At 45.3% G+C, this 14,300-nt stretch overlaps 1 protein-coding gene across 3 annotated transcripts in view; it reads right to left on the bottom strand.

The window, feature by feature from the left end:
- The window catches only part of LOC142244085 (E3 ubiquitin-protein ligase RNF31-like), a 75,275-nt gene that overhangs the window by 13,960 nt on the left and 47,015 nt on the right, over positions 1–14,300 (bottom strand). For all 3 annotated transcript variants that reach the window (XM_075316276.1, XM_075316279.1, XM_075316278.1), the window contains 4 exons: positions 8,675–8,777; positions 5,026–5,144; positions 1,068–1,181; positions 939–996 (listed from right to left, as the gene is read on the bottom strand). In XM_075316276.1, the coding sequence (XP_075172391.1) occupies positions 939–996; positions 1,068–1,181; positions 5,026–5,144; positions 8,675–8,777 (394 nt within the window). The remainder of the gene's footprint in view (positions 1–938; positions 997–1,067; positions 1,182–5,025; positions 5,145–8,674; positions 8,778–14,300) is intronic.

Genomic DNA, 14,300 nt, shown 5'->3' with positions numbered 1-14,300 from the left:
CTTGAAGGTAGCAGAGGCGGTGCTCTACCTTGAAGCTAGCAGAGGCGGCGCTCTACCTTGAAGGTAGCAAAGGCGGCGCTCTACCATGAAGGTAGCAAAGGCGGCGCTCTACCTTGAAGCTAGCAGAGGCGGCGCTCTACCTTGAAGCTAGCAGAGGTGGCGCTCTACCATGAAGCTAGCAGAGGCGGCGCTCTACCTTGAAGGTAGCAAAAGCGGCGCTCTACCATGAAGGTAGCAAAGGCGGCGCTCTCTACCTTGAAGGTAGCAGAGGCGGCGCTCTACCATGAAGCTAGAAGAGGCGGTGCTCTACCATGAAGGCAGCAGAGGCGGCGCTCTACCATGAAGGCAGCAGAGACAGCGCTCTACCATGAAGGCAGCAGAGACAGCGCTCTACCATGAAGACAGCAGAGGCGGCGCTCTACCATGAAGGCAGCAGAGACAGCGCTCTACCATGAAGGCAGCAGAGGCAGCTTTGACTCTGCGACAAGGGAGAAGTGCCGGGACAATGAGGCAGGTCATATCCAGCATTTTCGACAGCTTCAGAGTGGCATAAGTGGGCCTAAAGTATAGAGTCTGCGTATTGTACATGATCCTTCCTTAGGCAACCGGCCATTTTGAAGATGCTGGGTGGCCAGTGAACTGTAAAATTAACAATCCATCTGTTCTTGAGATTAAGCGGTAAATTGCAAAGTTGTTCAATCAAGCACTTTGAAATTCAGTTTGGACGTTATCCCCTATCGTTGAGATATTAGATAAAACCCTAATCGCTGGCACTCGGACTGGGATCCCCACTGTCCCAAGACCGGCGCTAGATCGAGTCCTGCCTGAGTGGCGCAGAGGTTGAGCAGGTGTAACTCCTCTATTCATTCTCAGCCGGAGATATCTGAGCGCTCCACTCAATAGGACCTGCAGAAATGACATATGATTTGCGAGTTTACCTTCAAAGGGTCCTGGCAACTCTTCAGTTCTGTCACTCTTGTACTTTATTCCATTTTGCTGTAAGTATTAAAGAATATATTAAATTTTACACCGAACCTCACGAGACCTCTTCTGGAAGATGACTTTACCTGAAGAAGCTTCTGCAGTCTCCTTACATCCCAGTCTCTCAAATAATAGAAACAATCCCGTGCGTGATGAGCGTGTAACCCTTTCCCTCGGCAATCGTCCGAGAAGTCACATTCCTAGGAGTTAAAGAGGAAATGAAATGTACTGAGACTCACTTTCCTCAGACAATAGGGACAGAGTTTCCTTGTAGCTATTGTACACATTGGTCTGATAAGGCATGTAAACATAAAATGGAAGATATATGAAATGAAAAACATTCTCAAGGTTTATAAATGCTCGTAAATCAGGGGTGCACAACACCTTTAATGTACAAACGGCCAGATTGCATTTCATTTGGGTGTATGAATTCATGCAAATGCATCTTTATAGGAAGGCTTAAAGGGGTTTTCCCACAAAGTTAATTTCAAAGTTGATTTTAATCAATAGATCTTAGAATAATAATAATTTATACAATTGGATGTGATTAGAAAAATGTTCCTTTGCTGAGATAATCTTATATACCGTATTTTTCGAATTATAAGACGCACTTTTCATCCCAAAAATTTGGGAGGAAAATGAGGGGTGCGTATTAAAATCAGAATATAGCTTTATCTGGGGTCCTGTCTGTGCGGCGATCGGGCGGCCGGGTACCTGTACTTACGTGCGGGTCGTAGCCGGGTGCCTGTGCCTGCGTGCGGGTGGCAGCCGGGTGCCTGTGCCTGCGTGCGGGTGGCAGCCGGGTGCCTGTGCCTGCGTGCGGGTGGCAGCCGGGTGCCTGTGCCTGCGTGCGGGCGGCAGCCGGGTGCCTGTGGCCGCGTGCGGGCGGCAGCCGGGTGCCTGTGGCCGCGTGCGGGCGGCAGCCGGGTGCCTGTGCCTGCGTGCGGGCGGCAGCCGGGTGCCTGTGCCTGCGTGCGGGCGGCAGCCGGGTGCCTGTGGCTGCGTGCGGATGGCAGCCGGGTCCCTGTGTGCGGGCGGCAGCTGGCACCGACAGGCACCCAGCTGCCTCCCGCACACAGGCACCCAACTGCCGCCCGCACACAGCCACAGGTACCCAGCTGCCACCCACACACAAGCACAGGTACCTGGCCACCACCCGCACGCAAGCACAGGTACCCGGCCGCTTGCACGCAGGGTGGGCGGGCAGCCTGCAGGCTGCCACTCTGTGCGTGTGGGCGGCTGTGCAGCAGGTTACCCAGTTTGTCCGCGGTCCCAGTTTCAAATGATGGTGCGGGGAGCAGGCGCGTGCGCAGATGGAGCTCTTGGATGAGAGCTCCATCTGCAAATGTGCCACTCCAGGCGCCATCATTTGAACCGGGACTGCGGACACTGGGACACTAACCGCAGCGGCCTGCTGCATGACTCAACCGCCGCCACTGCTGCCGCCACCACGGACCCCGCCACCACTGACTCGCCACGCCTGCCAGCACAACCTCTGCCTCCTGTTACCCCGCTTCACCACTACTGCTGCCCCCCTCCGGTAAGACAACACCGGAGTATAAGACGGACCCCGTTTTTATTTTTTTACGTCTAAATTTGGGGTGCATCTTATAATCCGGTGCGTCTTATAAAGCGAAAAATACGGTATGTGCCCCTGCTATGTGCTGTGTAATGGCAGTGTCTGACGGTACGGAGACATGATCTGCTCATGCCACATCTCCTGGGCCAGGGAGGCAAAAGAGAGTATACAAACGTTACAGCACGGGATGGTATCTGATTCTTTTTGTGAGGTAAAACATTTCACTGCCTGTTTTTTTTAAAACATTTTTGTAGAAAAACCCCTTTAATCACATTAATAACCTAACTTCTCTCCATTTACACCACCTACATTTTTACTCAGAACTTCAGGCCCTGTCACACACAGAGATAAATCTTTGGCAGATCTGTGGTTGCAGTGAAATTGTGGACAATCAGTGTCAGGTTTGTGGCTGTGTACAAATTGAACAATATGTCCATGATTTCACTGCAAGCACAGATCTGCCAAAGATTTATCTCTGTGTGTGACGGGGCCTTTAGTCCCTTTTTCAGCAGTATAACACATACTCCATGTACACATTAGCGCTTTATTTATACATATACAGATAGTCGCTGGTGACCTGTTAGTACATTATTCATTATAAAAAAAAATACTGGTCTGTTACACAATATAAGCAGGTTTTATCTTTTTTGTCATCTCTAGAGTTGGTATGAATCAATTCCCCTGTCCCAGTCCATTGACCACATCGGTAATCTGTGGCTGTAGAATTAGAGCCATGAGAACTGCCTTTTACCTGACTCATCCACAGCTCCGCTTTTGATTGGCTGGCCTAGCGCAAAGTCAGTGTGCGTTACTCCACAATGAAGATGTCATGCCAGGTCGGCTAATCAAAAGGAGAGCTGTCAGGTAAGAGGCGGTTCTCAGGGCACCTATGCAGCAACTGTAGTGTGGCACGGGGTGGTAGTCATGGGCGTGAGGTCTGGGTTTTCTGCATCCTGCCATGCTACATGAAAGATGGGGTCCTGGCTGGGTGTGTGGATTTTCACTAATGGGGCAATACGCCCATGCAGGCTGCATAATGCCTATGTCATAGGCTGGCCATGACCAGATGTTAACCCCTTCAAGAAGAGAGACCATCAGCTAAAACAATATAGTAGTTTTACTTAAGTCTTTTGATGACAATTATGTACACAAGATAGCGGGTACACAACTTCTCTACGTTTCATTGACACAAGGCAACTTTTGTCACACTCACTTCAGACCCAGCTTGATTGTTTCTGTCCCTACTGTTGTAGTTTGTTTCTCCACAGCCCAACCTAGCACCAAGAAAGTTGGTGAAAGTAATTTTCTCTTCCTGTGGTTCCTTGTCTGATTCTTGTCTGATTCTTGTCTGATTCTCCTTGTAGCGGTGAGGGTGTGCCACTATGGCCGGACTCAAGCTTTCATGCTTTCTGATGCCTAGGGAACTCCAGCCAAGGGCACACCATCATCTCACAATCTAGTCCATGTTGGCCCGTTAGCTTTTGAAGCCATAAGATACTTGGGGCCTTTCTACTAAATGTCCCTTCTCTGAACTCCTCTGATTGGATCACACCGCTCTATGGTCAGTCCTTGGACCTGACCCTGTCTTTCACAATGGGTCTCTACTAGGGATGATTGAATACCTCAAATATTCAGCTTCGCGAATATTTGCCGAATAGGTCGCCGCAATGTAAGTCTATGGGAAACCCAAATAACTATTCGGAACTATTCGGGCTTCCCATAGACTTACATGGCGCATCGTATATTCGCATAGCGGCGACCTATTCGTCGGATATTCGTGAAGCCGAATATTTGAGGTATTCGATCATTCCTAGTCTCTACCACTATCCTTGTGTCTCTGTTTGTCCTTCAGGATCACACTATATTTGTCCCGGTTCTCCTTTCTCATTCTCAACACAGGTCACCCACTGCATGCGGTCTTGATGATCATTCAGACTATAGGCCTGTATCTGCCACACACTAGGCCCTATCTGATGTTCCACAGGAAACCATCACTTATTCTATATCCTAGTCACTCCCCTATGGGATAGTCCCAATTATTAACCACTTCTGACTCTGTCAGCCTAACATATAAAGCACCACTACACATTATATATCACATCACAATTTACATGACACATTACTTTGATCATGATGCAAGACATAATTCACACTACATCACAATTGATGTCTTCAGGGCGAAATGCAGCAAAACATCCACCTCCTTCCACAACCACAGATTATTGTCATGGCCATTAAACCAAATTGTGCTAATCAATTCACACCAACTGTAGTCTTCCCTACTTCCTCATAGATTGCAAGCTCTTGTGAGCAGAACAATCACTTTTGTCGTTGAATAATGAGCTGACCTGTAATGTCTGATCTTGCTTGTACATGTATCCTCTGAATTTGAAACTTCTGCATAATATATTTGTTCGACAGAAATAAACATTACTATTATTATTAATAATGCGGCTTGCACTTACAGATCCCTGATAGAAGGGTCTTCCACATCCTCCACAGAAATCATACTGACACTGTGTGCACTTAAAGTGTAAGCATCCGCCTTTCCACAAATCAAACCGAAATCTGCACGATGGACACTCTGTACAGAGGCACAAAAATAAGATGACCGCAAGCAGTGTAGATTTTGTACAACACTATGGCAATTCATACAATTACGTTAAAAAATACAGTATTTTCCAATACAGTTAATTCATTTGTAGTGCCAGACAAACCGAATTCTTAATAAAAATAAATTGCCACAAAAACTGCAGTTTCTACTCCATTATTTAGGTCTCGCACGTGACAAAGGTTTGTGCGAGAGGCTGTATGAGCGCGCGTTCCCCTGAAGCTCTGTACTATGGAGCTGTAAGTGCTCGGTGGGCTGCCACGTGGTGCATAGTGGTTGTACAATAGCGCCATAATATGCCATCAAATGGAGCAGGTCACAAAGTTATTCTGTCAGATTTGTGCAAAATATAACAAAGCAAACTAGTATCAAATCACTCCTGAAAAAAAAGATGGCAGCAGCAATGCCGCCATAAAAATATCCCAAAAAAGAGTCACAGGTGGCGGCATCGGCGTCTATAAGACTCCGTGTGCATAAATCCTTTGCGTTACCAAACTAATTGCAAACTAATAGTCCACCATAAGGTTGGGTGATATGACTTTTCAGATGTAGCGGATGCTGCGATGCAGAAGTGATGTCATCCAAGAAGATGTCCAATGTCGCTAAGAAAAATACAAAGGATCAATGCACTAGCTAGGAATCGGTCCGCCCTCCTATAGCGCTTCCTGGTGGAAAACAACGGAGTTAGCATTTTTATCTCGAAAACGGAACGAGATAGAGAAAAAAAGTGAATTACAAAGTTGTAGGGCATCATCAATTCAATACGAATCGACATCTTGCATACAGAAATGCTATGAACGTGTAAAACTCACAAGGCTGCGGACGTGAAGCGATACCTCATGGAGACCTTCCTACAAGTCATTGGGTATGGTGGCTGCGTGGAGTGGCCTCCACGCTCACCTGACCTGACCCCATTGGACTTCTTTCTGTGAGGTCACATCAAACAGCAGGTGTATGCGACCCCTCCACCAACATTGCAGGATCTGCAATGACGTATCACAGATGCTTGTGCAAACGTCTCACCTACCATATTGCACAACGTGCAGCAAGATACAGTATGCTGTCCAGAGTCCAGATGTGCATTGCAGCTGACGGTGGCCACTTTGAACATCAAAGTTAAATGAGCGCCAAATGCGTGACCAGCATTCAGTGTTTTGGGGGGTCATGCGTTTCATATCATAGCATTTCTGTATGCAAGGTGTCGATTCGTATTGATTTGATGATGGCCTACAATTTTTTAATTCTCTTTTTTTTCTCTCTTTCGTTCCGTTTTTGAGATAAAAATGCTAATTCCGTTGTTTTCCACCAGGTGGCGCTATAGGTGGTTTCATTGCGTAGCACATGGCTACTTTACTATACCTAGACACCACTTCTATGCCCATGGCTGCCACCGTTCTCAAGTTAATGGCCAGGACACACACTATATACAGTCAGGGCCAGAAATATTTGGACAGTGACACAAGTTTTGTTATTTTAGCTGTTTACAAAAACATGTTCAGAAATACAATTATATATATAATATGGGCTGAAAGTGCACACTCCCAGCTGCAATATGAGAGTTTTCACATCCAAATCGGAGAAAGGGTTTAGGAATCATAGCTCTGTAATGCATAGCCTCCTCTTTTTCAAGGGACCAAAAGTAATTGGATAAGGGACTCTAAGGGTTGCAATTAACTCTGAAGGCGTCTCCCTCGTTAACCTGTAATCAATAAAGTAGTTAAAAGGTCTGGGGTTGATTACAGGTGTGTGGTTTTGCATTTGGAAGCTGTTGCTGTGACCAGACAACATGCGGTCTAAGGAACTCTCGAGGTGAAGCAGAACATCCTGAGGCTGAAAAAAAAGAAAAAATCCATCAGAGAGATAGCAGACATGCTTGGAGTAGCAAAATCAACAGTCGGGTACATTCTGAGAAAAAAGGAATTGACTGGTGAGCTTGGGAACTCAAAAAGGCCTGGGCGTCCACGGATGACAACAGTGGTGGATGATCGCTGCATACTTTCTTTGGTGAAGAAGAACCCGTTCACAACATCAACTGAAGTCCAGAACACTCTCAGTGAAGTAGGTGTATCTGTCTCTAAGTCAACAGTAAAGAGAAGACTCCATGAAAGTAAATACAAAGGGTTCACATCTAGATGCAAACCATTCATCAATTCCAAAAATAGACAGGCCAGAGTTAAATTTGCTGAAAAACACCTCATGAAGCCAGCTCAGTTCTGGAAAAGTATTCTATGGACAGATGAGGCCAAGATCAACCTGTGCCAGAATGATGGGAAGAAAAAAGTTTGGAGAAGAAAGGGAACGGCACATGATCCAAGGCACACCACATCCTCTGTAAAACATGGTGGAGGCAACGCAATGGCATGGTCATGCATGGCTTTCAATGGCACTGGGTCACTTGTGTTTATTGATGACATAACAGCAGACAAGAGTAGCCGGATGAATTCTGAAGTGTACCGGGATATACTTTCAGCCCAAATTCAGCCAAATGCCGCAAAGTTGATCGGACGGCGCTTCATAGTACAGATGGACAATGACCCCAAGCATACAGCCAAAGCTACCCAGGAGTTCATGAGTGCAAAAAAGTGGAACATTCTGCAATGGCCAAGTCAATCACCAGATCTTAACCCAATTGAGCATGCATTTCACTTGCTCAAATCCAGACTTAAGACGGAAAGACCACAAACAAGCAAGACCTGAAGGCTGCGGCTGTAAAGGCCTTGCAAAGCATTAAGAAGGAGGAAACCCAGCGTTTGGTGATGTCCATGGGTTCCAGACTTAAGGCAGTGATTGGCTCCAAAGGATTCGCAACAAAATATTGAAAATAAAAATATTTTGTTTGGGTTTGGTTTATTTGTCCAATTACTTTTGACCTCCTAAAATGTGGAGTGTTTGTAAAGAAATGTGTACAATTCCTACAATTTCTATCAGATATTTTTGTTCAAACCTTCAAATTAAACGTTACAATCTGCACTTGAATTCTGTTGTAGAGGTTTCATTTCAAATCCAATGTGGTGGCATGCAGAGCCCAACTCGCGAAAATTGTGTCACTGTCCAAATATTTCTGGACCTAACTGTATGTCCAACAAATAGTAATAGACCAGCTAACCAGTCCGAGCTCATGCCATTAATAATACCTGGTCTTCCTTAGTTGCACTAGTCCGGACTGGGGAAACGTCCAAGTAATAGTAGCAACCTTGTAAGTGGATCCAGCAAAATTAGAAGATGCCAGGTAGCAGTAAAAAATTGTTCCAACTTTTTTGAGCAATTAAAATTCCAGAGCTCATGACAAGTAATATGCAGGACTCGTCTGGGACTGTGAGGAAGGCGGTTTTATACCGCCGAAACATGTAGTCCGTTATCGCGTTTCCTGCATATTACTTGTCATGAGCTCTGGAATTTTAATTGTTCAATAAAGTTGGAACAATTGTTTACTGCCACCTGGCATCTTCTCATTTTGCTGGATCCACTTACAAGGTTGCTAATATATTTATATATGAATATACCAATTCCATTCTTGGCAAGGTAGGCATCGAGCTTCTTATCTTGATATTGCATCTTCCACATTCTAAACTCCTCACAGCTCAGTATTTCATGTACATCTTCCCACTGTGAAGTAAAACATATTTTTAAGTATCAAATTATTCTTAGTAAAGGATATCCTAAAGTACGTGACTGATATATTTTGTTGTTAATTGGTAGCAATGTATACATAAATGTTACATAAATCATTATAACAATGTTACAGTTTCGCTGCACTAGTGACTACAAGAATGGATCATAATTGCCACTTTCTTATTGAATAACATACAAAGTTACTAAAATTCTTGTATCTTGTCCTAACAAGCCAGGTTTAGCCCTCTAATTTACTAATAAAGTCCAGCTTGAGGGTAAAGTCCAAATTACTTCATCTATTTATACAAAAGTGTTCATGCACCAAAAATATGGACTATTATGAAACAGCCCATAAATTGAGAAGAAAGGGATTAGCTCCGGGTAATCTGCTGCATGAATTTAGCCAGTTTCTTAATATTTTCCTTCTATCCTGTGATATTGTGCTGTAGTGAGTATTTCTAAGGCCTGTTTCACACGTGAGTGAAAAATACAGACGTTCTTCACTGACGTGTAAAACACGCACATGTCCCTCCGTGATCCGTGATTGCATATGGACATTACTCACCTGCCTTCACTACTGCTGTCCATGGTGCTGATCTCCTCGGCTCTCCAGCGTCCGCCCACCGCTCTCTGCAGCTATTTCCTGGTCGGCTATTCCTGCTCTCATGAATATTCATGAGCCAGGCAGGAGCTGCCGAAAGTAGAGTCTGCACAGCGAATCACAGGCAAGGTAAGTTGAAAATTTTTAATATTTAATATGTCCATGATTTTCTTGTACGTGTTTCACGGATCACACCATAGTGTTGTCCATGGGTCATCAGTGATGCCAGACAAAAACTGACATGTCTCCGTGCAGAATCACGGCCACGGGTGCACGCTGCACGGAGACACGTTCAGTGACAAATCACTGATGTGTGAGCAGACCCATTGATTATAATGGGTCTGCGTATGTCAGTGATTCTGGTACGTTTTAAAAAAAAGCACAAACGTACCAGAATCACTGACGTGTGAAACAGGCCTAAGCAGTAGGTTGGGGCCAGTCACCATCTCTGATCATATATTGTCACTGCTCTCTGCTTTTTTTTTTTTTTTTTAAATTTCAAGCCTATTAATTTTTCATCTATTTTTATATCCATTCTGATAACTTTAAAGTCATAATTTCATAATTAATTGCTGCCCAGGTTCCAATATGAATTTTTTTTTGTTTTTTAATTTTTCTGTCACATAGCCATATGGAGTTTGTTTTGTGGGCTGAAATTTTGCTGTGTTTGATGTATTCTAGAAATAAATTTGCAATAGGATTCTCCTGGTCAGAGTGATTATGGAGAAACCAAACATATAGTTTTTTTAATAAGTGGGGAAAAAAACCTGGAAATTCATTAAAGAACAAAAAAAGAAAATTTTGCTTGTGTGATAATTTGTCACACAGACTTTTTCAACAAACTTCGCCAACTGTCATGACGGCATTGGCCTCTGTTCAGATTGCAGATTATGACACTCCGCCCAATGTTTTATCTGGTGTCTGGAATCAACAGGCAGACTTGTGTGTTGACCTGCTGTGTGCTTATTCATAGGCTGGCTAGCAAGAGTTAATCTCTGCTAGTCTGCTTGCTCCTTTAATCACATGTTGTGGAGAGACCTATCAGATCTGCTCCCCTTTTATTTATGCTGGTGGAGTCCTTCTACCCATGCCAGCTATAGTTTATTCTATGTTGATCTGTGAAGTGTAGTGTCCAAGACTCTGGTGAAAGTTGTGCTTATTGCTTGGAGCAGTTGTGGAGTTTACCCCTGTTTTATTCTTCAATCACAGTGACCTTGGGAGAGAAGGGATCAAATCTCCTAGAATGGCCCTCAGACTAGGGGGGGGCCCTGGATATCCCTCATCTCAGAGTTACCTCTGATGGTGAAAATGTCTGAGACGCCAGCCTAACTCTGCTCTTACCAACCTTGATCTGGTACCCTCTCCCTCATTACTCCAAGAGAGGAGGGTGGGGGGTGGGGGGGTCAAGAGCATGTTAACACCAACAGTGATAGATAAACAGAGGAAACCAAAACTATCACAAAGCACACTCACGCAGAGTTATCAGACAACAAACGATAAGGAGGAAAACTAATGCAGGGAGGAAATAATCAGACGACAGGAGGAATTCCACAGCACACCAAGCAACATGCAGTAAATCACCTGTTTTGGGAACACATGAATCGGTTTAGAAAAGCTATAGTCAGCATAGGAAGACAAATTCCTCCAACTTAAAAAAACAGGGAGTAACTGTGATAGCTCTCCCGCAACATTTATTTGATCTGTCACGTTGATTCTATATTGAACCAGCAGGCTAGCAGAAATTAACTCCTGTTAGTTCAATTACTAATGAGCACACAGCTGGTCCATTTCCGAGGCTGCCTATGCAACTCAGAAGCATCAGAGAAAGCATAGTGAGGAGTGTCAGAGTCTGTAATCTGAACAGCATCTGATGCTGTCATGACACTCGGTGAGTTTAAAGCCAAAGACAAGTGTGACAAGTTTCTTGCTGCTCTTGTTTTTCCTCCTGAATCTCTTATAGTCTTTACCTTTGTGAATGCATGCTATGTGACAGAGTTTTCGTTTTCCCTTGTCTGTCTTTATCTCTGTGTTTTTATACTTCCTGTCCTGGCCCTCCCTGGGGGAATTTGGAATCAGATCAGGACTGGTCAGGAGCAGGGCCAGGAAGGAGACTCAGGCATTACCACCATTAGGAGTATCCATGAGATTAAGGATAACATAGAGTCCCCCTAGCTTGAGGGACAGTTTAGAGACCCCAGTTCCCCACTATCCCAAAGCCGTCATGACACCATTTTCAGAGATTTGTAATCTCTTCATTTTTTTAGTAGATGGAGCTGGGGAGGATTTGTTTTTTGCACCCATTTTTCAGACATATTTATTGATTCCATTTTAGTGTAGAGAAGATATTTATATTTATTACATTTTTTTTTTTGTCTTCTTTGTGGTGTTGCTGCAACCGAAAAACCGCAATTTAGATTTTGTTTTCCTTTTAAGAAATCAACCGATCTGGTTTATTCAGTTTAATTAAAGCAGACTATAACTGAGGCTGGGATACCACATATGTATATGTTTGTTTTATAACTTTTTAAATTACTTTTTATTTTTAATGGAGGAAAAAGGAGGTGATTAAAATGTTTTTTATTTTTGTTTATTTGTACTGTCCTTGGGGGATTCCAACCTGCAATTATCCAATTGCTTATACTATATATTGCAATGTCACAGTACTGCAGTATATATTAAAAATCACAGTCTCCTCTCAGCCATAGACTGGTCCTCAAAGGTGCACCATTATGGCAGACACACAGGGTCTTTAGCAGGCCCTCGGCTTCCATGGCAACCCATTGGTATCCTGTGACCGCATCGCAGGGGCGGGCGGTGGGCGAGAGTATTGATGCACCACTTGCTTCGTAATTGCCACGGTCAGAGACTGACGGAGTCATTTAAGGTGTTATCATCTAGAGGCAGGTGATGGCTGTGTGATGTGGCCATTATCTGCTGAAATGAATCCCTGAGCCTGTATTATACATGGGGACCCAACATTGGACATACCAGTATGCCCAATATCAGGAAGGTGCTAATGGGCTATATATATTTTAGCTCTTAAATAAGTGGATATGCCATACATTTATATTGGGCATTTAGGACATATTCAGAGGGATTATTGCTTTAATTCCTAAGATCATCTTTGCGACTTGAAACTATAACTTTATGGAAATTGATTAGCCCCAAAATAGTCTACCAGAATCAGAAATAATGCAGATTAAACAAAAATTAGCAGATTGCTAATAAAGGTAAAGCAAATCCTCACATATACTGTATACTGTATGTTACCTGAAGGTTGGTGAATTAAGGAAAGCAGCTTCTTCAATGTACAATACACAGAGCTACGGTCAAATGATGTCTAATGGAGCATCTTGTCCTTGTACAGGTAGCGTACAGGTCTGTGTGTGACCCCAGGTAGAGAGCACGGACGTACATGTGACCCAGGTAGAGAGCACTGACGTACATGTGACCCAGGTAGAGAGCACTGACGTACGTGACCCAGGTAGAAAGTACTGACGTACATGTGACCCAGGTAGAGAGCACTGACGTACATGTGACCAAGGTAGAGAGCACTGACGTACATGTGACCCAGGTAGAGAGCACTGACGTACATGTGACCCAAGTAGAGAGCACTGACGTACATGAGACCCAGGTAGAGAGCACTGACTTACATGTGACACCAGGTAGAGAGCAGTGCTGTGTGTGACCCCAGGTAGAGAGCAGTGCTGTGTGTGACCCCAGGTAGAGAGCACTGACGTACATGTGACCCAGGTAGAGAGCACTGACGTACATGTGACCCAGGTAGAGAGCACTGATGTACATGTGACCCAGGTAGAGAGCACTGACGTACATGTGACCCAGGTAGAAAGCACTGACGTACATGTGACCCAGGTAGAGAGCACTGACGTACATGTGACCAAGGTAGAGAGCACTGACGTACATGTGACCCAGGTAGAGAGCAGTGACGTACATGTGAACCAGGTAGAGAGCACTGACGTACATGTGACCCAGGTAGAGAGCAGCGCTATGTGTGATCCCAGGTAGCGTGCAGTGCTGTATGTTAGCCCAGGTAGAGAACACTGCCGTACATGTGACCCAGGTAGCGTGCAGTGCTGTATGTGAATCAAGGTAGAGAGCACTGATTTACATGTGGCCCAGGTAGAGAGCAGTGCTGTGTGTGGCCCAGGTAGAGAGCAGTGCTGTGTGTGGCCCAGGTAGAGAGCAGTGCTGTGTGTGGCCCAGGTGGTAGAGAGCAGTGCTGTGTGTATGTGGCGCAGGTAGAGAGTAGTGCTGAACCCGGTAGAGAGCAGTGCTGTGTGTGTGACCCCGGTAGAGAGCAGTGCTGTGCGTGTGGCCCAGGTAGAGAGCAGTGCTGTGTGTGGCCCAGGTAGAGAGCAGTGCTGTGTGTGGCCCAGGTAGAGAGCAGTGCTGTGTGTGGCCCAGGTAGAGAGCAGTGCTGTGTGTGTGTGGCGCAGGTAGAGAGTAGTGCTGAACCCGGTAGAGAGCAGTGCTGTGTGTGTGGCGCAGGTAGAGAGTAAGAGCAGTGCTGTGTGTGGCCCAGGTAGAGAGCGGTGCTGTGTGTGTGGCGCAGGTAGAGAGCTGTGCTGTGTGTGGCGCAGCTGGAGAGCAGTGCTGTGTGTGTGGCGCAGGTAGAGAGCAGTGCTGTGTCTGTGTGACCTCGGTAGAGAGCATTGCTGTGTGTGACCTCGGTAGAGAGCAGTGCTATGTGTGTGTAACCGCAGTAGAGAGCAGTGCTATGTGTGTGTGACCGCAGTAGAGAGCATTTCTGTGTGTGACCTCGGTAGAGAGCAGTGCTGTGTGTGTGACCCCGGTAGAGAGCAGTGCTGTGAGTGTGGACCAGGTAGAGAGTAGTGCTGTGAGTGTGACTTCGGTAGAGAGCAGTGCCTTGTATGTAGCTCTGCCTCTGCACTGCA

The sequence above is a fragment of the Anomaloglossus baeobatrachus genome, chromosome 6, assembly GCF_048569485.1.
Source record: "Anomaloglossus baeobatrachus isolate aAnoBae1 chromosome 6, aAnoBae1.hap1, whole genome shotgun sequence".
In the NCBI taxonomy this organism is placed as follows: Eukaryota; Metazoa; Chordata; class Amphibia; order Anura; family Aromobatidae; genus Anomaloglossus; species Anomaloglossus baeobatrachus.
The sequence above is the reverse complement of the archived record's forward strand: the minus strand, read 5'-3'. Positions and strand labels throughout refer to the sequence as shown.